This window comes from Hydra viridissima, unplaced genomic scaffold, assembly GCF_058129835.1.
Source record: "Hydra viridissima isolate aposymbiotic clone 2 unplaced genomic scaffold, HvirCarnegie_v1 scaffold_9, whole genome shotgun sequence".
In the NCBI taxonomy this organism is placed as follows: domain Eukaryota; kingdom Metazoa; phylum Cnidaria; class Hydrozoa; order Anthoathecata; family Hydridae; genus Hydra; species Hydra viridissima.
The window spans coordinates 13,502,305-13,527,583 of record NW_028324308.1 but is presented as its reverse complement, the minus strand read 5'-3'; the positions used below and the strand labels follow the sequence as shown (position 1 = coordinate 13,527,583).

The 25,279-nt window shown below is 25.0% G+C and overlaps 1 protein-coding gene across 10 annotated transcripts in view; it reads left to right on the top strand.

Moving 5' to 3' along the window:
• Positions 1-298: 298 nt before the first annotated feature.
• The window catches only part of LOC145186113 (kalirin-like), a 37,067-nt gene continuing 12,086 nt past the window's right edge, over positions 299-25,279 (top strand). For 4 of the 10 annotated variants that reach the window (XM_090096797.1, XM_090096795.1, XM_090096796.1 and 1 more), the window contains exons 1-26: positions 4,339-5,030; positions 8,459-8,530; positions 8,808-8,922; positions 9,523-9,616; positions 9,816-9,920; positions 10,323-10,436; positions 12,093-12,362; positions 13,046-13,168; positions 13,389-13,511; positions 14,062-14,253; positions 14,459-14,833; positions 17,606-17,728; positions 17,984-18,175; positions 18,267-19,121; positions 19,245-19,436; positions 19,729-20,115; positions 20,207-20,533; positions 21,636-21,775; positions 21,948-22,014; positions 22,212-22,318; positions 22,419-22,488; positions 22,735-22,917; positions 23,163-23,201; positions 23,389-23,466; positions 24,196-24,483; positions 25,117-25,204. In XM_090096797.1, coding sequence (XP_089952923.1) covers positions 4,835-5,030; positions 8,459-8,530; positions 8,808-8,922; positions 9,523-9,616; positions 9,816-9,920; positions 10,323-10,436; positions 12,093-12,362; positions 13,046-13,168; positions 13,389-13,511; positions 14,062-14,253; positions 14,459-14,833; positions 17,606-17,728; positions 17,984-18,175; positions 18,267-19,121; positions 19,245-19,436; positions 19,729-20,115; positions 20,207-20,533; positions 21,636-21,775; positions 21,948-22,014; positions 22,212-22,318; positions 22,419-22,488; positions 22,735-22,917; positions 23,163-23,201; positions 23,389-23,466; positions 24,196-24,483; positions 25,117-25,204 — 4,915 coding nt within the window. In that variant the 5' untranslated portion in view covers positions 4,339-4,834. Of the gene's footprint in view, positions 466-4,338; positions 5,031-6,158; positions 6,510-8,458; positions 8,531-8,807; positions 8,923-9,522; positions 9,617-9,815; positions 9,921-10,322; positions 10,437-12,092; positions 12,363-13,045; positions 13,169-13,388; positions 13,512-14,061; positions 14,254-14,458; positions 14,834-16,743; positions 17,090-17,605; positions 17,729-17,983; positions 18,176-18,266; positions 19,122-19,244; positions 19,437-19,728; positions 20,116-20,206; positions 20,534-21,635; positions 21,776-21,947; positions 22,015-22,211; positions 22,319-22,418; positions 22,489-22,734; positions 22,918-23,162; positions 23,202-23,388; positions 23,467-24,195; positions 24,484-25,116; positions 25,205-25,279 lie in introns of those variants that run through there. The other 6 variants (XM_090096799.1, XM_090096798.1, XM_090096803.1 and 3 more) reach the window with 3 other exon arrangements.

Sequence of the window (25,279 nt, the reverse complement as noted above, 5' to 3'; positions counted from 1 at the left end):
AGTTGTTAAAGTTTACCCTTATTTCCTAGTGTAATACATTTATATTAATTAACGGAAGATTATTATCTGTTTACTTAAATAAAAAGGTTGTTCTACACACCCAACTCCAAATACATCTCAAAATCTGTGTCAAACCTCTTCTCAAAGTACAAAACTCATGCAACTGCAGTATTATCAAAATTTCAAAAAGGCTTTTGAAATTAAATCCTTCTTTTAACAACACAACAATAACATTCCTCTTTAAGAATGTTAAACATTTTTCCAATTGCATCAAACCACTGCATTGCATCAAACCTCTGAATTTAGAGCTGTAGAAACTTAAGTACAAATATTTAGAACAGTGTCCAAAGACATTCTTTAAAAATATGTAATGTGCTAAAACGATTTGACGAACTTAAAATGACGGTTCATAAGGGATTTATTTTGATCAAATCTTAGAAGTTCTTTTATTAATGGTTTTAGGAGGTAATTTGTCAATTATTTTTTCAATTTTATATTTAACTATTTCTTAGATTCGTTTTAGGGTAGGGAATCCCAGGATCCTGCGGTTTTTTACCCTGAAATTCTGGCATTAGACTTATTTAAGGTTACATGGAAAATTACTTTATAGTCCCCTTAAATTTCTTAAAATCTTAAAATTTGGTTGAACATTTTTAAACTTTAACTTCTTCGGTTGAGATTCGAGTTTTTTGAATGAAAAGAGTCATTAAAAATAATCATAAAATTTTTTCAAAATCTCGGATTTTTTTTACTACGTAAACATGCAAGAAAATTTTCAAACTTTTTCGAGCTGCCGGTTGGTTGTCTATAAACTATTAGCCGGTTGTCTATAAACAGCATTGAAGATTTATAGATATATTGCTTTTATATTAATAAATATAAAAACATCTATGAATATAAAATAATTACATCTATGAATATTGAGTTTGGTGTTAAATATTTTTTCATAAATAGTTTAACCTTTAGCCATCTTGATTGTGTTAAGACATTTATTCTACCGGTTATCATACCGGTTATTTATTCTGCAGGTTATCATACTAAGTACTTTTAATTTTAATCTAGAGCAGTAGTTATTTGTTTTTGAAAAGCAAACTTTCTGAAAATATAATGGCTCCTTACATGGTCTGTAAAAATAAGAAAAATGGCAGACAGCGATGTACGAGTATACTCACTGTAAAAAGATTTTAAAATTCAAAGGTGGCTCCAAAAGGTCTCCGTACGCACTACTTTCCGTTCATAAAAGTAACCTGAAAACAGCTACTACTTCGGCCCGATGAACAACCGACAAAAAAACAAAAAACAAAACGTTAACCAAATATTTCCCGACACATTAACCAAATATTTTCCGACACACTGGAGTGAGACGAAAAAACACTTCTTGCTGCACTTGCCTGATTATCAGCTCTTGATTTCGTTCGACAAAAATATGAGGGGTTCATCAGCATCTACATGGCAGAACCAATGTTAAATCAGAATCTAAAGTGGAGCTCGTAACAGTTCCTTCTTCAGTAAAATGCTGCAAATTAATAGCTTGAATTATTCAATAGAATACACGCATCAAATCTACCTACATCACTAATAGCTTATGAGTCCGAAGTTGAACTTTGCGTTTGTAATCAGGCACCTCTCGAATTTGTATCCGTTTTTCTCAGGAATTTCCATCTAAATTTGTATCTTTTTCCTCTTAAAGAATCTTTAAGTATTTCAGACGAGCTCAATAAAAAGCTATTAAAAAAAAGCAAATTTCCCATGGATGAGCAAAGTTCCATGTAAGACACTGTCGGCAAAAATTGAAAAAGAAATGCAGTTGTTTAAAAATGGATGAACACGAGGTGACTTTTGAAAAGAGTGTTTAACTACTATTAAACCTACCAGTATAGAGTCTAAATGCGCTTTTTCTGCAGCTGGACGTTTTGCAACTAAAACAAAAAGTCGTTTGGGTGAAGAAACTTCGGATGTTCTCTATTTTCTTAAAACTTTTTTTAAAAATAACAAGGAATAATTACATATCTATAAATATATCTATAAAGACAATGAAGTTTTTAATATTTGACAAAGATTTTTTTTATAAAACTAATTTCAGTGATTCAAATGATTAATTTTTTTAAAATTTTGCTAAATTAATGTTGATATTTTTAAAAAACCGGTATTTATAAATCCCAGGAGTAATCCAAGGATCCTGGGGCTTGGGATCCTGTGATTAAGGAGATGTAATTTTTAAATTCCTGAATTAAAAATATAGCTCGGGATTTACAAAACCTAGTTCGATAATATTTCTATCTTTATCATCATAATTCAAATAAATCAGTTTGGCCAGTTTATCGCGTTAAGTTACAAAATCGTTTTGAAAAAGCGTTTTAGCAGGCTTTTAATTTTTCTTCAAAATTCATTTTTTTGCGTTAGTTAAAAATAAAATGAATACTAAATTTTGTGCTATTTTAAAGATTTTTTATAATCTACAATAAAAAAGGCGGTGCAAAAGTTCCGTAACCAGATCATTGGTGAGAGTAGGATCTTTTTTTAAGGAGCGTTACTTCATCAAATTGATAATCATACGCAAACACACTGAATCACACGCAGATACACACGCGCTAACAATATAAAAAATAATTAAAAAGAACCATGAAACCGCTTCCGTCAAATCAGTAGTAAAACCAGTAATTTAAAAATGAGTTCTTGCTAAATTCAAAAGTAAAAATAAAATAATTAAGGTAAAATAAAGTACCCAACATAAATAATAAAAAAGACGAACGATGAATGAATACTTCAGCAGAATGGTTTCATTAGGTATCTCCATTTGCATATGTACGGCATTACATTGCTTTGTGGCAAAAAGAGTGAAGAAAGGTTGTTTTTAGCTCGAAAGTAATTTCAAAAGGTGTTATTAAATAGTAACTAACCATATTGACTTAAAAAGGATTTTTGGGGACAGGAAAAGAAAGTGTGGATGATAAGGTGGTGGAGCGGATAACTGATGACTGCAAATCTGCAACATCTCTGATCAGTGAACTCATATACGATTCCCAACTTCGTATTGAAATTTGCATTGTGGATTTTATTCGTATTGACTTTGTTTATCATTTTGTTTCTATGTTCTACTGAAAATAGAAAAACCTGCTTTTGTTTGTTTACGAGTTAAACATTTATGAATTTTATAAAAATTCCGATAGTTTTATTCATATAATCCAGAAGGTCTAAGCGCTGAGCTTTGAATATCTCTTAAATAACTATTATCCTAAGGTACATGATACACTACAAACTATTTCGTGAAATTTCAGAAGAAAAAAAATCGAGCATAACGATTTGGAATCGCATATGCAATTCGCTAAACCTGTAGTACAAAAAAATATTGCAACCAATAACTTTTTGATTTTAATTTTAATAAAAATTTAAGTAAATAAGTCAATAATTACTTTAAGAGTTTTGCTGTAAGAAATAAAAACTAAAAATTGTAAGTAATCTCATGCAAAAGCAAACAAAAAAGTATTAACCCTTTTAAATCATCCATTACGAGCAATAATCATTACATTAATCCTTACGAACGAACAAGTAATAAGCAGTACCAAAAACAGAGAAAATAACATAGAGAATTCGTGCTGTACAACAGTAGCCATGTTAAATCAATAACCTTTTTTGAGCAGAAACAACAGCAGATGTTACGTCACCAAAAAATAATTTACTGGTAAAAAAAAAAAAAAAAAATGAAGCAGAGATCCAGCTAATTCAGTATTCTTAAGCCATTTCTTTATTTCGGTTGTAGCTTTATGGTTAATTTTTATTATTGTTTTTCTATTTTTGAATCCGATTAAATTCGTTTACCTAATTTTTAAACGTGATATTTTTCAAAATTTATGTATAAACATAAGCTTTTCACACCTTAAAATTTTGCTGTTTTTAAACAAATAATAATTTCTATTTTAATAAACTTTAGTAAATTCGATTAATTTCAAAAAGACTCAGAATTTTGATAATTTTTATATTTGTTAAAATTATTAACAGAAATACCAAACGCCAATCCTCAGTTTTAATTTTAACAAACTCTTATCAAAATCAACCTAAGTCTTCTTGGTCGAAAAAAAGAGAGATTTTCGAGGATAATTTTTGGTATCTTAAATATTTTGATGGCATTTTAAAAATAGAAACGTTTTTGTTTCAGAGCGAATTCAATACTTCGCCATTTGCGAATTCAATACTTCGCCATTTGCGATATTTAAAATGACAGCGAATGAATGAATTATAAATGTTTGGCGTATAACGCAAAAGAGAGAGAGAGAGAGAAAAAAAAATTTTTTTTTAGCTGTAAATGTGTAGATTTGTTTAACATTTGCGCGCGCAAACGTCAAATAAAAAAATTAGCTTTTACGATTAAAGTTTGTAAACATTAATAAAAATCTATAACTGAAATCTATTCTTTTATACTGATTAAGCTATACCTTCCAGTTTCAAAGATGCGAAGCGATGTTAATAAATGATAAAATTCTATGAAACGGCTTAAGAAAACCGTTCGTAATCAGCGAACTTCTTTGGAGAAAGATAAATATTTTGATTTTACAGATCGCGGATTCTGTTCTGAAATTTTGTCTTGCTTAAATATTTTTTTTTGTTAAATTTGGAACAAATTAAAATTTCAATTAAAGGTACCAATTAAGCAAGAACTTTTGAAATTCGTTTTTCTGCGAGAGAAAAAGTTATTACTTACTGGATTTTTGAAATACATTATCTACTATTTGATAAACTATTGGTTTGTTCTGAAAATATTTTAAAAACATGGTTGTATTAACCGGTTGCATAAATTTCAATAAATTTCAATAAATCCTCCTGCGGAGTAAATAGAATGTCATTAAAACGGAATCGAAGTTTTAAAGCTATACTCCGAAAACTTAGAAACAGCAAAAGTTTTGATGATGATGAAAATGTAGCAGATAACGAGTTTAAAGAAAGTGAAGAACCGACGGAAAATGAGGAATGCAATTCTGAAGTGTTTGAATGGGAGGGAGATAAAAGAAATGTAATGAATCTTGAAGAAAGTGGTAAGTTATTGATCCGTCAAATATAAAAAGAAAGGTATAGAAATGTGTTTAAATTTGCAGAAGGGATTAGCTAGCATTACAAGTTGCTGGAGGGATCTTAATACAAAACATATATTCTCAATATCCTTAAATAAAATAGTGTGGAGAAAGACTTGGGTGCTGATGGGTGGATAATGAAGTTCCCCAGCCGTTATATACAGTAATTTGTTGTTTTCTTAAAGAATTAATCGATAATAATAATAACAATAATAATAATAATAACAACAACAACAACAACAAGAATAATAATAATAATAATAATAATAATAATAATAATAATAATAATAATAATAATAATAATAATAATAATAATAATAATAATAATAATAATAATAATAATAATAATAATAATAGTAATAATAATAATAATAATAATAATAATAATAATAATAATAATAATAATAATAATAATAATAATAATAATAATAATAATAATAATAATAATAATAATAATAATAATAATAATAATGATAATAATAATAATAATAAATAATAACAGTAATAATAAATAACAATGATAAATAATGATAATGATAAATAATAGTAATAATAAATAATAATAATAATAAATAATAGTAACATTAATAAATAATGATAATAATAAATAATAATAATAAATTGTAATAATAATAAATAATAATAATAAATAATAATTATTATAACAAATAATAATAATAAACAATAATAATAATAAGAAATGATAATAATAATAATAATAATAAATAATAATAATAATAGTAATAAATAATAATAAGATGAATAATAATAGATAATAATAGCTATAATAAATAATAATAGTAATGATAATAATGACAACAACACCAATAACAATAACAACAATAATAAAAATGATAATAAAAATAACAACAACAACAATAGTAATAATAAAAATCCTAATAATAATATCAGTTATTATTTTTACTATATTACTATAATCGTTAATTTTATCATTGTTACTATTATCATTACTACTGTTATTATTTCTATCGCTGTTATTACAAATGTCATTATTGTTATTATAGAAGTAATAATAAATCTGACTTTCTTGAGGTAAAAACGGCAAGAACAGCACGATTATTTTTTATTGAAATATTATTTGCAAATTCTTTACGGAAACGAAAGTCAATTGAGTATTACGGTTTTTTTTTTTATTATCATCAATAATTCATTCAATTACTTCAAGTCCACACACGCTTCTATTATGAAGTTATAGTTTACAAAATATAAACTTTTAAATGAGCAATAATGGCGGTTAACCTATATCAAAAGATGGCAGTTAAAAGCATTCTAAAAGATTTATAACCGTTAACGATGACTTATTATCATTTTTCAATGAAAATATGTTAAAAAACTCCTCCAGCAATTCTTCTGAGAGGTGGTCAAAAGCATCAAGTGACAGTGATGCTTCTATTATTTTAGGATCCTCATCTACTTCACATGGTATGAATAACTTATAGCTATATATCTTGCACTGACAAAAGTTAATAATTAACACAAATAATTACTAAGGTATACTAATTTTATAAGAATGAATGAATCAGATAAATAAACATTTTAGTGAATTTTAAAGCACAAATTTAAACGAAAGTGTTCATATCTTATAGACAATGACTATTGTCAGATGAAAGTTTTGGTTTTTTACTGTTATTAATAACTTTTGTCAATATAAATAAAAAATATATACTTGTTCTATACATTTGTATTGAGTTTAAGAATATATATTTTAAATAAAGTTTGAAGTTAATTTTTTGTACTTTAAAGTGCAATATCAAAATTGTGAGCCTTTTGAAATTAAATTTGTTCATCCTTGACAATCATACATACACATGTTATTAGTTTATCTTTACTTTGTCATAAAACAGAAAAAGTATTGTGTAAAATATAAAAAAAAGTATTTTATACTCTAAGACATTTACATAAATATGTAAAAAGTATGTATATTAGCTTGCTTAAGCTGCTTAAAAAGTATGTATATTAGCTTGCTTAAACTGCCTAAAAACATATAAAACACATCCTTCTAATTAATGAGTATGAAACAATTTTATTTTACAAAAATTTATTAGTTATATGTAAATGTAAGAAGGAAATATTTTGATAATGGAGTGTTATAACTATCTTTTTTTAATATATATTATTTAATATTACAGGTATTACAATAATATGTCATATATATATATATATATATATATATATATATATATATATATATATATATATATATATATATATATATATATATATATATAAATTCCACTTGTTAACATACAATAGATTCCTATTTTACAGTTACTAATAAATATTTATTATAAACATAAATATACAATTGATACAAAAATACGAAGTTCTATGAATTGTTACTTATCCTATATATTTTTATTAGTTTGATATTATCAGCAATTTCTTCATTTAGTAATATTCAATAGTTAATTGACTAGAACAAATATGTTGAATATATAGCAACAAATGACAAAAACTCATAATGAACTTAATACATAAAAATTAGCAACCTAATAAATAAAAATAAATTCATTTTATATTTTTGGCTGAAATTATGAAATCAAACTATAAGTACCAAAAAAGTTTTCATCTATTTGCTGTATATTTAATATATTATCTTTGGTCAATAAACTATTGAACACTGCTGAATAAAGAAGTTATAAAAATAATGATAATAATAATAATAATAATAATAATAATAATAATAATAATAATAATAATAATAATAATAATAATAATAATAATAATAATAATAATAATAATAATAATAATAATAATAATAATAATAATAATAATAATAATAATAATAATAATAATAATAATAATAATAATAATAATAATAATAATGATAATGATAATGATAATGATAATGATAATGATAATGATAATGATAATGATAATGATAATGATAATGATAATGATAATGATAATGATAATGATAATGATAATGATAATAATAATAATAATAATAATAATAATAATAATAATAATAATAATAATAATAATAATAATAATAATAATAATAATAATAATAATAATAATAATAATAATAATAATAATAATAGTAATAATAATAATAATAATAATAATAATAATAATAATAATAATAATAATAATAATAATAATAATAATAATAATAATAATAATAATAATAATAATAATAATAATAATAATAATAATAATAATAATGATGATAATGATAATAATAATAATGATGATAATGATAATAATATTAGTATTAGTATTATTATATGTACTATACTATCAGTATTAAGTAATTAATAGTTCTTATAAGTAATAATTTTTACAAGAAATAAAGTTAATAAACAAATTTTACAAGCAGTAAATAGTTCTTACAAGTTATTAATGCTTTTTTTTATTTGATTGTTGAGGTGAGCTTCAATTGGTTGCTCCACGTGCTAATGAGGTTCAAGATCTACTTGGTAACTTAGCCCAATTGACAGGTATATGCTTTTGTATTTTCTTTCCTCTTTGCTTATTTCTTGATAAACATTATTGAAAAAAGTTTTAATGCCAAATGATGAATTGCTGATATCAAAATAATGGATGATGCTGGTCTAAAAATACTGAGATAAGTCTTTTTTTTTTTTAAATCCTCTGACTTTATTAAAAATTTTTCATAATATCTATAATTAGAATTTTTTTTTTTTTAATAGCTGATATTTTTCTGCATTAACATAATATTTTGAGGTGTTATATATTAGCAAAAATTTTTTTTAGGTGGCTATGATCGAAAAGGTTATCTGTTTCTAACTATTTTAAAAAATGCTTGTCAGGATGATGCAAAAGTTGAAGACATTAAAAAGGTTGTTTTGTATCTTGCTTCAACCAGAAGGTGATTATTTTTAGAGAAAGTATTTGTTATGCTATTTCGTTTTTGGAAACTTATTTTTAATAATAAAAAGTTAATAAAAAGTGCTAATTTGATGCTCTGTTTATCTGCTGCAAAGAAAAAGTGTTTTCTGTTAAGTTATTGACTGTAAAATGATTTCATTTAAAGAGTATTGTTGATTTCTTATAAAAGTTTTTTTTTTTTTTAACTTTTGTTTGTCTCTTCAGATTTCTTTAAACTGAAGTATCAAAAAAAAAAACAACTAGTAGTAATAAAAAAGATGATTCAAAGTTGTTGCTGTCAATACTATTTCATTGTTTTTAGTATTAATATTTTTGTTTTTAGTATTAATATTTTAAATTATAAAACCATTTTTATTATTGTCAGTAAAAATAACTACAAATTCTTATTTTTCTATCAGGCAGCTGCTAAAAAACAAACATTAATTATTAACCATTCTTTAGATGTTTGTTTTTAAAATAAAAACTGGTTTTTAAAGTTTTTGAGGTTGCTATTATAAATTTTCTATTCATATTCAGTAATTTTGTTTGTTATTTTTGATACATTTTTGTGGTAGTTTGTATTTCTTTTTCTACCTTTCAGCTCTGAAGAAAAGCAGAGAGGCTTCAGTTTTTTAGTGTGTCTGAAACCTACACCTCCATTTGGAAGTATAAAACCAATAACAAAGCTGTTACAGGTTTTTTTAACTTTGTTTATATTTTAACTACTTTCATACTTTTTCAAAATATTTATGGAATTCATTTTTAATATAAGATTTTAGTTTTTTTTTATTAATTATAAAATATATACCAAATCTTGAATTAAAAAAAAAAGGATGTCTTCTAAAAATATTTTTTAAAGTAGGTTTTAGTTGTTGAATTTTTTTATCATTGCAGGATTGTTTTCCATTCAAAATATTTGCTGTCTATGTTATTAAACCTGAGAAGTTCAAAGAAAAAATGCTATCGAGCTCTATGTCCAGTTCTAAGTACAGATTTGAGGTAAAAAATAAAACTAAAAAAAAAAAAAAAAGAAGAAGAAATTTTGAAAGACAATTTTGTGCTTTTATACAAATATGACAATATTATTTTGTACATATTTTAATTATATTCTTTGTAAAACAATGTTTACATTTTTTAAGTCAAGCATGTTATGCTGGCTTTAAACATTTGTTTTAAATCTATAAAATGGTGTTAGAAAAACAAATTTTGTAGTCATTCTTACATTTTATGGATTTAAAGGATTAAATGCTAAGCTGTGTCTTTAAAAAAAATTTCACATATAAATGTACATTATTCTTATAGTGCATAGTTTTAGCACATGCACTTTGTTAAAACAAAACAAAAAAACTCAAAATGAAATTTATTCAAAGAAACTATAACTGAATTCTTTTATCCATTTAGATCAATGTTGTCTCCAAGGAGAACATTTACAATTTTATTGCTCCTGAAGAATTAACTGAAGATTTGGGTGGTACACATATGTATCATCATAATGATTGGCTCTCAATGAGATTGGTGATTGTTTTCTAACAATTTTTTTAATTCATTGAACTGCAAGTTCATCTAATTTTTTATTATTTCAAATTAAAAAAAAAAAAAAAAAGGTTATTTAACAAAATAAACAGTATGAAACTTTATTACTTTTTGATAATAAGAACTGCAATCTGAAATTAAATGATAAATTATTTAATTCATGTGAAGTCGATATTTCATTAGTTTGATTAAAAAAGAAATGTTAATTTAAAATTAAATCAAATTAGCAATCAATTAAATCATAAAAATGAGGGGGAAAATGTAATATTTATGCTGGATACATTTGTCAAGAAATCTACTTTGTTCTTTGAATTTATTTTATTCTTTGACAAAAAAAAAAAAAAGAAGGAATTTTGAAGCAGAAAATCTAAATTTGAAATAATTTCATTTCATGAAATTTTATAATAAAAAAACTCCTGACATAAAAAGATTGCTGACAAAAAAAAAAACATTGTGACTTTTCAATGTTTTGAGTTTATCAAAATATTTCTAAATGATTTTTTAAAAATAGATTACTTCATTTTGTAAAGTATACAAAATATACCATTTATGTCAATACTTATCATGATAGTTGTACATATAAAACATTTTTTCAGTATAAAATATATAAATTACATGTATAGAATATGATTTTTTTTGTTATAAAATATATAAATTACATATGTATGAATGTTTTTTTTGCAATAAATGAAATTTATGTTGTTTTACTAAAAATTAATTAACTTTATCTGGTATCTTAAATTTTTTTTTTTTTTTTAAAAGAAAATTAAAAAAAAGTAGTTAACTAGATCTCTAAGTGCTATCATATATATATATATATATATATATATATATATATATATATATATATATATATATATATATATATATATATATATATATATATATATATATATATATATATATATATATATATATATATATAATCAGTATTTTAAAAACCTATGAACTTGCTGTTAAATCTTTTTTCTAAAACACACAATTTAAAAAGAAATTAATCTTCTTTATTATGTTTGCAATTAAAAAGAAAGTAAGTTGATTTCCATTGTTCAATTTTACAATTACATCTGTTTCCCTTTTTTTCATAAAGAAACATTGTGTTTGGAACTCAATAGTTTTCTAAATTAATGATGTCATTTTTACTGACATTTTGTTATTGAGTTATACTTCTTTTCAAGCTTTAAAAAAACTTTTTATTTTTTTACATAATGAACTGCATGTGTTATTTTGTCTTTAATAAGTTAGATTTTGACACATTTAATTTTTTTCCTCATCAAATATTAAGATGACATTTTACATATAAATATACTTGTTTCTCAAGTTATTAAATTAGAAAAGTTGATCTCTTTACAATAACCTGTATCTCCATTATTTATTAGAAGTTTAAAGTTCTAAAGAAAGATAAATACCTGAACACAAAATTAATTATAATTTATTAATATATTTCTTTCATCTTTTTCACTGAGTTTGTTAAAGATCTCATAACCATTACAATACTTATCTATAAAAATGTTTAATTGAGGAATATATTTGTTTAAAACAATATTTAAGAGATGTTTCTAATGTTTTAGGATGATTTAATTTAATTTAAAATTTTAAATTTTGTTTTAAATAGATTTTCAATATTATTTTATTCAGGCTTTTGAAAAATTTCTGTTTGAATCAACAGCATTATCTTCTAAACTTGATGATATTAAACGCAATCTACTTCAAGATGATTTTGCTATTACAGTAGATGGTGTCCGTGAGCAAATTCAGCATCACCAATATGTGCGTAAATGGATTGAAAAAGCTCCTGTGGGTCTACTAGCAGAAGAAGGAAACAATGTTATTCAAGTTGTAAAAAAGTCATGCAAATGTCAAAATGAAAATGAAATGAAAGATGAATACAAAAATGTAATACTCCAGGTTAGTGTTTCAATTGCAATCACTGTTTTCTTATGGGTAAAAAATAAAGTTTGCTGAAACAAAAGTTCGTACAAAAAAAGATAAAAGCATAAATTTTTTTCCTCTAAAAATGAAGTTTTAATGAAACTGAAATGTTCTATTATGTTGTCATTATGTTAAATGCAAAAATGTTAGCAAGAGTTTAAGAATGAAATTTGTTTATTAAATTTGAAACTTGTATATTTTCTGATTTGTTTTTTTAGTAATTTATTCTTTTTAATAACATTCTTATTGCAGGTTGTGTTTTATTAATATTCTTATTTTAGTTTGTGAATGTTTTTTTAAATATTTAACATTAGTTTATTACAATATATGACATTAGGTATTGTAGTGTTTTAAGTCCTCCAGCAACTGTCTTCCAGACTGTCCACTCCTCTCCAGGGGAAGACTAATTAGCACATCGACCCTGAGTTTGCCTCCCCCTTTGAAGAGCAGGCGAGAGAAAAAAAAAAAAATCAGTTTAATACAAGCACACTAGCCTAGACCAGCTACACTTGATCAGCTACACCGAGAAGCTACAAATGACATATATGACATTATCTTATTACAATGTGACATTTGATAAATGTGAACAAATAGTTATATAAATGCATTTTTTACCTCTTCTGCTAATTCAAATGTTAAAAAAAGAAATTTTTATTTAGGTGGATTCTGTGCTAGGAGGGCTGCAGGATCAAATCATCTTGCTTAAAGATTTATGGGTCAATCGGAGAACTCAACTTGAACAGCGATTTCAGTTCAACCTATTTAAGCAAGATGCAGAAAAGGTCATTTGTTGATTCTTTTTCAAAGTATTTTAATGATAAGCATTAAGTTATATTATAGTTCTATATCATAAATATTATTTATTAATTTTTATTATAATTCATAGGCTTTAAGTTTTATTTCAATAATGTTGTTTGATATTTTTATAATAACTATATTTTGTATTTTTATTTTTAGTCTCATCTCTTTGATAAAAATACTTTAAAATTTTTTTTTTTTTAGATGTTATCTTGGATAAATGAAAATAGAACAGAGTTTTTATGTAATTACACAGAGATTGGAGATGATACTCAGTATGCTGAAGAACTAAGAGAAGAGCATAAACAATTTGAAGAAAATTGTGGTGTAAGTTGACATTACATTATAAAAGTTACAGCAAAAACAAAATTTGTTTTATATTTCTGCATTAATTGATTTTTAAGAACCTTCTTAATTAATTTTAATGTAAATTTAATTTTAAATTATATGTAACTGTATTTTATTTTGAAGTACTTGAATGTTGTAAATAAATATTTTAAAATTTTATCATCAGTAATTTATTTGTTGTAAGTGCATTGATAAGTTCCATTTTAATTTGTTGTTGTTATATATATATATATATATATATATATATATATATATATATATATATATATATATATATATATATATATATATATATATATATTTTAATTTTTTTTGTAAAAAGAAAGACTTGATTTAGGCTTATAATTTTAAAAGATCTTTAATAGTTCTTTACCAATATTTTTTTTTATTATTACAAAAAAAAAAAATAAAGTTGCTAAAACAATTAAAATGTTATATTTTGTTATATTATATTTTGAAATGTTATATTTTATTAAAAAATCTAAATTAAAAGTAATAATGATTTTTATAATAAATAATTTCTTTTAAGGAGGTGCAAGCAAATATTGATGCAATACTCCAAGTTGCAAACAAACTGCATGACACACAGTTTTTCGATGTTGAACTGATAGAAAGGCTTACTAATAAACTAGATACAGAGTGGAAAAAACTTTTTACAGCTGTTGAAAGACGCAGCATGATGCTTGAAGCATCAGTATCATTCCATAAGAAAAGTGAAGAGGTGAAACTAGTCTTTAATTTAAACAATAAATTATATTACTATTTTTTATTGTTATTTTTACTAAAAAAATTAATTAAAACAAGCTTTGACAAAGTTTTCTCTTAAGGCACATTTATAATAAAGTTATGTTTACTTGATTTTAATTATTTTGCATTGGTTTGCTAAGGTTGTTTTTACAGTAAACATGTGTACCTCTTATTGTTAGTATTTGGAGAAAACTAAACTTTGGAATGAAGATTTACTATCAATTGAAACACGCTCTCTAAACTCTGAAAATATGCTAATTGAAGTACAGCATCATTACAACAACCTCAAACAAAGCATGCAAGAATCCTATGATAAAGTCAGCCTAGAAGCTAAATCACTATTAAGTGCTCTACAACGACCTCCTGCAAATGATACACGTGAAGAAAAAGCTCGTTCTCGATTGTCTGATTACACAGAAGCAGCATCTCATGTAATGGATATTATTGTTGAAATGTATGAACAAAATAAGCAGTTGAACATTCAGTGGGAAAAAACATGTTGCAGAATCCGTCAAAAATACAAGTTCTATCTTTTTGAGGCAGAGTGTGATAAGGTTTGGTTATAAGTTTATTTTTTATAGCTTTTGATTTGGTTTGTTTCATTTATTGAAAAATTTTTTTTCATTCTAAAATTCTCTTTTAGAAGTTTTCATAAGATAATTTATTTGATTGTTTCTATAATCTAATTTTATAATACTTTTGTAAAAATTGTTATAAATGCTCATAAATTAAAAAAAAAAAATCTCTGTTTTATCATGTGTTTTAATTTTATTAAGTTTGAAATTCTAAACAATTAACCTTAAGAATATATATTACAATTAAATTTTTTTTTTGTTTGTTTCTAAAACAATGTCAGTCTATTTATTCAGAAATGTTTAAATAGGAGAAAATCCTTCTTTCAAAAAAAAAAAAAAAAAAGAAAAAACCATGCTTTGCAAAAGAAAAAGTAATGTGCAGACTAATATATAATATTCATTGAGGTTATGAGCAATGGTCTTTAATTTGAAATGTAAAACCGTAAAGTTAGCTGCATACATAATCAGTGGTTTTTTATGAATGCACTCCACATAAAATTTTGAATAAAATTTAACAAATGAAGTTTAGTATTTCAAATGAAGATTTCTATCTCATTCACATTCTATTCAGGTGTTCATATTCAAGTATGTCCTAATCACTGATTTATTTATCATGAAATTTAATAATATAAAAAAAAACCCCTTTCTGCAACTTGTTGTACAGATTAAACTTTTATCTAATGGTGCTTGTTGAAGGAGGTTTAATTTTTCTATGTTTTTTATGAGTGGTAATGGGACAGTTTTTTTTAAATGACATCCCCCTATATCTGTGAAAAAAATTCTTGTGTAAAGTTGTCTATTAAAATATTAAGTTTTATACAGTGGCTAATTGTTTTTTGAATTGTATTTATTTGTAGCTAACTTAACTTACTGGTTTAAAACTTAATTTGTAGGTAACCTTATTTTTATTGGTTGATAGAGAAATTAGAGATGAGATTTTATTGGTTTAAAATATGGGATTTCTGTTTGGATTTAATTACAAAACATGAAAACATAGAAATAAGTTTTCAATAAGAGAAACTTTTTCTTCATAGTTTTTACAAATCATCAGAAGTCTTTTGAAGAGTAAAGTTTTAAACAAATAATTACTTTTTATAACATTTTAATTGTTTTGTGCAAATATTGGGAGGATTAGCATAAGTCTTTGTTAGCACTAAAATATAAATAGTAATAATAATAGTAATTTCTAATTTAATTATTTGTAAATAATTTTAGCATTTTTTTGCTTCTGGAATTTGTTGATTTATTTTAATCATTTTGAAAATACTTTAACAATATTTAAGTTTTCTCTTTCATAAAATGAAAATCTTTAATGTTTAATTTCTTTTCCTTTTTTCTTTTTTTCTCTCCTTTACTTTTTTTTCTTTAATGAAAAAAAAAAAATCTTTGTTTCAATTTTTTTCTACTTATGTGTAGATATATATGCTGCTTTGATAACATTATCATTTCAATCTTTAATGGCCTCTGTATAAATGTTTTGATGTTAAATTATTGAATGATCTTTTGGCAGCCTATTGTCTGCTCATAAGAGATGCTTTTAATTTTTTATTTATCTCAAGTCTTCTGATTATTAATCTGGTTGATAATGTTTCTCATGTCAATCTGTTGATCTTTATTAGTTTTTAATTCTTGTTAACAATCTTTTTCATTTGTTATTCTCAATAACTTTTTTTTTTTATTTACTTTGTTTTCTTTTGCATCAATATTTTTCACCAGCAAAAAAACTTAATGTTATAGTTATATAAATCTTATAGTTAATAATGAAAATCTTTTTTATTAATTTTTTTTTCCCCCCAAGTGAAGAAAAAGCTATTTTTTTCTTTTTCATTTTTTATATTGAGTATGTTTTCTTGCTGAATTGCACTTTTTTTTTACTGAAATTTTCTGGTAGTATGCATAATGGGAGCTCATGTTTTGTTTTGTGAAGCTTTTTGTAGTGAAAATAACAAATTTTTTAAAGTTAAAATTTTTGTTATAAAAAAAGAAGTTTTTGTTTTGTATCATTGGCAATTTTTATTTCGACATAATGTATTAAATTTAATAAAAATGTTTTTTACTTAAACACATAACTAGTTTAATAGTAAAATAGTAATGGATATTGAAAGATATTTAATGAGAGTTTTAAGAACAATTTAGAAGGTACAGTATAGATATTAAAGAATGGCTAAACATAGTAGTCATGGTTTACACCAAGCTAGTATGGTGGATTTTTATACATTACCATCTCCTGGAAAGGTAGGGTTGCTTGTCATTTAGGATTTAGGGAAAGTAGAATTTGTTGTACTTGTGATCATTAAAACATTTTTTCCAAACAAATCATTTAGAAATTTGGACATAATTTTACTTTTAATAATTTTACCTAACAATTGTCAACTTTTTTTTAGGATAGTATTAGTTTCTAAAAACTATTATAAATTTTTGTATAAAAATTGTTTAAAAAAAATATAAGCAAATGAATAAAGATAACTTCATTTATTTGCTTATATATATATATATATATATATATATATATATATATATATATATATATATATATATATATATATATATATATATATATATATATCTTTATTCATTTGCTTGTATTTTTTTTAAACAATTTATATATATATATATATATATATATATATATATATATATATATACACACATACATATATATATATATATATATATATATATATATATATATATATATATATATATATATATATATATATATATATATATATATATCTCACATTCTTATAGATTTTGAAGTACCTTAAAGGTAATGGAAACAACTTTTTATCAAAATACTCTTGGGTTGGTGATGGGTTGGAGATTGCAGAAGAGTTGCTGGCTGATCAAGATGAATTTGAAAAGTCTTTTCAGGTTTTTATAATAAGCCTTTTTATTGAATTGTTGCTGTATATCACATTATATAGACTAGACCTCAAATTAAATGTATGATATCTGTAGAGACTAATTCAACTAAACATTGTAAGTTCTGAGCTTTCTTATTTCTAATATACTTGTACTAAAACTATTTGTTATACAGCATATTTATTTAGTTATAAAAGTGAAACAAAAGCACAAACTTTTTTTTTTTTATATAAAAGTACTTTTCTAAAAGTTTCTTTATATTAGGAAACTTATTTAAAAGCAAAGAGACTGCTTGAGAATGCTACTCACCTAGCAGAGAAAAAAGAATGTGATCCACAGGAAATTAAACAAAAATCCATTCAAGTTGAAACAGATGTTAAACTATTTACTTCAAAAATCAAAAAACGAAGGGAATTATTAAAAATGGCTGTAAGCTTTTACAAAAATACACAAAAGGTATGTTTTATTTTGTTTTGTAGTTAAAATTAATTCTCTAACCATATATTATTATACATATAGGTATTTATCCTTTTATAAAATTCTTTAGCTTTCAAAAATGACAGAAAAGCTTAAAGAAGATATGAATTTGGATGCTACAGGATCTGAACCTCAAAACTTTGATGAAATGCTTGAAAAACACCGTCATGAATGTGAGGTGACACTTGAAAAGTTATTGAGCACTGTACAGGAGGGTGAGATACTTAGTGCTGAGCTGCTACAAGAATCAAGAGTACCAGATAAAGATAATCGAACATCTTGGTTTTCAACAGGCCTAAATTCACCTGAACAGTCAAGGATAGCTGTAGAATTGTATCTTAAAGAACTGAATATAAATAGAATACAACTACAAAAACTATGGCGAGGAAGGCAACAAAAATTAGACTATTGGGTAAAAGTAAAACATTATGAAAGAGATACTAATATACTCTATTTAGATGTTAAAAAATGGAACTCTTTATGGCAAAAAAAGGAACTCTCCAGTGATGTTAAAAAAGCTACAAATATGTTTGAAAGATTTGAAAGTGAATTTAAAGCAATTGTTGACCGTTTTCATGTATTGCTTTCAGAAGGTAAAGAATTAGAAAAAGAATTAGCTAGTTGTGGTATCATTGTAACAATAGCAGTTTCTGACAATGGAAAAATTGATAGTGTAAAGCATGTTTCAGAAATTATCAGAAAACTTATGTTAGAATTTGATGTTATAAAAAAGATAAATATGAGTTTAAGAGTTAAATATGAATTTACATTAAAACAGAGAAAACTTGAGGCTGATGCTAAAAAAGTTACAGGTTGGATTCGTCATGGAGAAAGTATTTTAGAAGCATCACATGAAGCTGGGAACTCCATGTATGAAGCAGAGGCTCTGCTGCGAGAATATGAGAGATTTCATACTGCAATAGAGGTAGCTATTGAAATATTTCAACTTTTTTTTGTGTGTGGTTTTCTGAATTTTATTATTTTAAAAGTATAAATGATTTCTCAGAAATTTATATTGTTTTATTTGTTAAAAAATGTTACTTTCCAGACTACACGTCTTGGGGTTTCGGATGTTTGCAAAAGCTTAGAAATGTTAATAAAGGAAGGTCATCCAGATCCTATCTGTATTAAATCTATTATTGATGAGGTCAAGTCAAAGTGGCTTTTGCTTATGAAACGTGCAGAAGATAGAAAGGCTGTTGTTTTTGCTTCATATAACTTTTATCGGGCAGCTGATCAGGTGAGCATAATTACATTTCAATTTCTCCAATATATATATGTATATGTATATGTATATGTATATGTATATATATATATATATATATATATATATATATATATATATATATATATATATATATATATATATATATATATATGTATATATATATGTATATGTATATATATTTGTTCTGTTCTGAATAGTACATGGCACTATGCCATGTACATTATACTGTATTTAAAATTCAAGTAATAGCTCCTTATATTTATTTCTTATTGCAATATTTATTTGTAGTGGTTTTTTTTTAAAGGTGGGGAAACTCCTTGAAAAGTTCAGTAAAGACTGTAAGTCTGATGAAGATCCTTGTTCAAAACTTTGCGATTATGATTTGATACACAAAAAAGAAAAACTTGAAGCTAGTATAAAAAATTCAGAGCCTGAAAAAAAGGCTGTTGAAGAGGGTTGTCTTAAAGTGAGAGAATCTTCTGAAGAATTTCTTAAAAAGGTTCTCCCAACTGCAACTGGTTCATCAGCACCAATTATTGATGGTTCTATTGGGCGGTTAGAAATAGTTGTACATGACTTGGTTGAACAAGTGACAAGTCAAGAAACATTTGTTCTTAAGCAGCTGCAGTTGCGTAAAACTGTAGTTGCAGGATGTGTGGAGTATGTGCTTTTCCAAGGAGAAGTAGAACAGGTATACAAAAACTAATAGGGTTTTAAAAATAAATTTTCTTAAAATGTTTTCTCAAAGTTTTTTTTTTTAATAACTTTTGCTTTGAAATCAGGTATTAGAATTGATAACAGAGCAAGGGACAGTAGTAAGTGAAGGGTTTAAAGCATTAGAAGAAGTTATGAGCTCAGAAGGAGTGGAGAGCTCTTTGTATGTTCAAAAGCAAGATGAGTATCAACGAATATTTGAAGATATTCATGAAAAAGTAAAAACTTTGTTGGAAGAAGCATCATTGCTTGTAAATAAAACACATTTTCACCGAACAAATATTAGTGAGTTAGCAAATGCCATTAACATGCGCTATAAAGACCTTGTGTTACATATGAAGCATTACAGAAAATCTCTTGAAGTCAAATTTGGTTACTCATTACCAGAATTAGAGGTATTTTAAAAATATTTTTATATTTTTCTATATTTTAGTTTATAGTTTTTTTATTATAGTTTATATTTATTTATTATCTTAGTAGTTACTTAGATAGACTGTGTTATTTACAGTTTAACTTTGAAATTTTTTAAAATGCTTAATTAAATAAGCTTGTAATTTAATTTGTAAAAAAGATTTTTTTTTAAATGAGGCCAATAAACAACAGATGCTTCTTCCTATAAACTTTAAATTTTTATGCATGCAATTTGTAAATACATGATTGTCTCTTAAGTATGCAAAGTATTCGATTTTTTGAGTTTTTTTGTTTTGTTTTGCACTTGTAACAATTGATTATTTTAAATAATTTCTTTTTCATTCATTCTTTTTTCTCCTATTTTTTCTTGAATTTCAATGAAAATCTTTAACCTAGTTTATTATTTTTTATTTATAAAGTTTTTTTTTTAGTTATTTTAGCTTTTAACTTTTCCAATTTCAAAAATTTACAAAACAAATATTACATATATATGAAATTAATTTTTTTACTTTTCTTGAATTAGTTATTTATGTTTATACATTTATGGTTTTTGTTTAAAAACCACAACCGAAGTAATTATTAGACAAAATTCCTTCCAAGAAATGCTTTTGTAAAAGTCGTGAATGTCATTAGGCGGCTAAACTTGGAGTAAATTGCTTAATTGTAGTTTCCTATGATATGTTTTAAGAGTGATTTATGAGTGAACACTTTAATAAGAAAGTTGTTTAAATAAGTAAAAGAGAAGAAAAAGATTTTATATTTCTTCTATGATAATGATTTTGGAAGATGATGTTTTTCAGTATTTTGAGCACACTGGTTATTTTTTTGAGTTTAAAGGATTTGTCATTGATAAGAAGCTTAGTCAGCTTGACTTGGTATGAATCAAAATGAATAAAAATATAAAACAAAACTTCTTTTATACAAATTTCTATAAATAAAAAAATTTTATTCTATGAAACTAAATTTTTTTTTAAAACTTTTTGACAAGTTTTTTTATTTCTTTTTCAAATGCTGAAAATTTTCATCTTTTAGTTGGTCTCGTAATTTTTATTAAACTCTTATTTTTTTTTTGATTTTAATACACAGGATGAAAACGAATGGCCAAGTTTGTCATTATTACGAGTGCAGTCCGCCGATATTTCCAATGTTACTCGTCGCGATGTATCAAACGATAGTGGCATACATGAGATGACAGAAGAAAAACGAAGATCAGTGAAAAGAATCGAGTAAGTTAAAATTCAGTAGAATGTGAAATTTAATTTTCATAATAGCTTTCCAATCATTGATTAACTTTTGAAAATTCCGAAAATTTTAAAAAAGAAAAAATATTTAACACTTTATTGAAGCGAGTTTGTCTTTTTAAAGTTTTTTCTTAAAATCAAATTTCCGTTGCGTTAGGTTCGTTATAAAAGAATTGATACAAACCGAAAAAGCATACGTCGACGATTTGCGATGCTGTATTGAGGTTTGCGTTTGTGGAATTCTAAAATAAATAGTTTTGTAAACATTTCTCACTGATTTTTTTTACGTACATTTTTACAATAAACCTTTAAAAAGTGTGTGTATGATGTTCTATATTCTCGACGTTAACGGGAAACCTGTTCAAATGACACTATTTTATTTGTTTGAGTTTTTTTTTTTTTTTTTTTTTTCGGTTTATAGAACTTTTTGCTGCCTACCTACAACAATCCGAATTTTCCAGAAATGTTGCAAGGACAGCAGCATATTATCTTCGGTAACATTGAGCGAATATATGAATTTCACAGCAGGCAAGAGTTTCTTTATTAGCACGAGCTTATTATTTTTATAGCAGGAATCATTTTCAAAAATGCCATAGATAATTCATTATATGGAAATACTTTATTTTAGCATCTTTTTGAAATGTCTGGAGAAATATGAACGAAATCCAGAAAATGTTGGACATGCCTTTATTGATTGGGTATCACTATTTCCATTGAATTTATATGTGTGTGTATGTATGTAATGTAATGTAATGTAATGTAATGTATGTATGTATGCCTGATGTATATATATATATATATATATATATATATATATATATATATATATATATATATATATATATATATAGAGAGGTCTTTTTTGATCCCACAGAAGTAATTGATTTTATCGTAGTGTGGGAAAAAATGGCGGCTTTGTTTAATAATTTTTTATTGCTTTGCAGGAGGATAGTTTTCACATGTATGTTGACTTTTGCGCAAATAAACCAGACTCCAATGCGCTGTTGATAGAACATGGGGAGAACTTCTTTGAAGATTTACAACTCAAAAGAGGCCTTGGATTATCACTAGCTGCATACCTAATTAAACCGGTGCAAAGAATTACAAAGTATCAACTTCTACTCAAAGTTAGTATTTTGTACTCTCTTGTTTTGAATATCACCTAATTAATTATTGCGTATAATTAAATCCACGTGGTGAAGTGTAAAAGCGCTACGTTGCATTTTAAAACGTTTTTAAATAGGTTTGTAGGAATAAAGTAACGTAACCGTGAGAATGCGATACCTGCAAATTGTCAAGCGGTTTCAATATTTGCGTGCGTTTTGTGTTTTTAAAGATTAAAAATCAAAGATCAGATTTAATTTCATTTTAGGAATTGGTGTCGTCATGCGACAGTGACGCAAATTTGCAGGTAATTGAAATCGAACCGAATTTGATAACTATGCGTTACCATCAATTTATACAATTTAGAATTACTAATTATTCGACGTTCTTAGACAGCCTGTTTAGACGAATCAATTTAACGAAAAGTTTACTGAATTTTGTTTGTTTTTACATTTTTTTTAAGAAAAAAAACTTTTTTTTCTCTGTCTTTCCAGCAAGGTTTGGACGTAATGCTTAGCGTTCCAAGACGTGCAAATGATGCCATGTACTTGTGCATGATTCGCGGATTTGATGTGAGTTGTTTTGCTTCTATTTTTAAATATTATTTGCTGCGGTTCGTTTTTCCATTCAATTCCATTTCTTAATATTTTAATTCATTTCAATGAATTAAATTTAGTTTTTATTTTGTATTCTGCTGCTCAGGGGGTAACTTTTTATGTTATAACGGGAGTAAGAAAAAACACTTCGAACATGGTTGTCTAAATCAAATATCCTTGAGCTCATAATGGTTTCTTAAGGAAAAAAAAAAACAATTCCACAATTATTTGGATTGTTTGCGTAGTGTCGTGACTCTAAGCTTCTTATTTGAAATATATTTTTATGTTTATTCAACCGCAACAAGACTATCAATCATTTAATAAAAAGCAATCAGTGTGATTATGGGATTTATTAATAACGTAATCTCGACGCTCTACAACGTTAATTATCATTGGGATTAATTTTTATTTTTAATGTTTTTGCGAATGAAGTTGTCTTAGATAAATTTGATATTATTGTTGTGATGATGCGGGTGAGAAGTCTTTCTTTCGAGAATTTTAATGTACTGCTTTTAAAGCTTGATTTCTACGAATATTTATTTTACAAAGAAGTCTAGAGTTCTCTTAGGAGCCTTTAAAACTTGGCGTCTTCCAAAATAAATTGTGAATAATTTTCTTGTTTTAGTTTGTTTCGAGGACTTTATATATAACTGATATTGATTTGTTGAGTACTCTTGTAAACTTTTATACTTTCTTTCGATGTAGGAAGGAAGTTTGGAAACATTGGGGAAAATTCTCCTTCAAGATTCTTTCTCCGTTTGGGATCCCAAACATATCTTAAAAAAAGGAAAAGATCGCCATGTATTTTTGTTCGAGCAAGCATTGCTTTTCTGCAAAGAGGTGAAAGATTCTAACGGAAAATGTACGTTTACTTTCAAGTTCAAAATGAAAACAAACGAACTGGGTTTAACTGAGCATATCGCTGAGGATAGTTCAAAATTTGCCGTGTGGACAGGTGACCCTCCTTTTACCGAGGAGAAAAGAATCATTAAGGTCAGTCAAAAATTTCCTTAAAGTTAATACGTAAATACAAAATAAAAGTTCGATACCAGAAAAATGAAAAAATCATTCACTGCATCTAAAAAACTTTGATTATGATAAGTTATGTTGCGAAAATGATAAGGGGAAACACTTTAATTCTTTATATAACAATATTCGTTATATCGAGTAAACATCGGCGTTTGATTTTTTATCGAACAATAAAGAAATAACGCAAAAACATTTATATCAGTCATTTGAAATAAAACGAAATTAAAACAATTATAAGGATTTAGACATACCCAGTTATAAGACTCGAAAAAAAATTACTTACACCTTATAGTAATTTGTTTCAAGCCTTCCAGACGTTGTGGAAAATAGCCTTTCAATCAAATCCGTAAACTTAATGCTTCAAAGATAACTATAAATAAGTATGAAAATAAAGTTGTCTCATCAAAATGTTGTAAACGCATAGAGAGGTCTATTTTAATATTTCCGAAGGTTCGATTTGATTTAAAAGACTGGTATAGAAATTTGTACTTAATTTGTTACTAACGGAAAAATCAAACGAGAGTGTACTAAATATCGATTAAAGAAACATTTTACTTAATAATATTATCGTGTTTTTTTTTGTTTTTTTTGTTTAAGGCTGAATCGATTGTAGTAAAACAAATGTGGATTCGGGAAATTAGAGAGCTTATGCAACAGTTTCAATTTGGGATGTTGTTCCCTCAAGGTAATGTTTTTTAAAATTTCATGTAGGAAGGTATAAAATAATGCTACTATATAAGAGGCATAAGTTTTTTTTTTC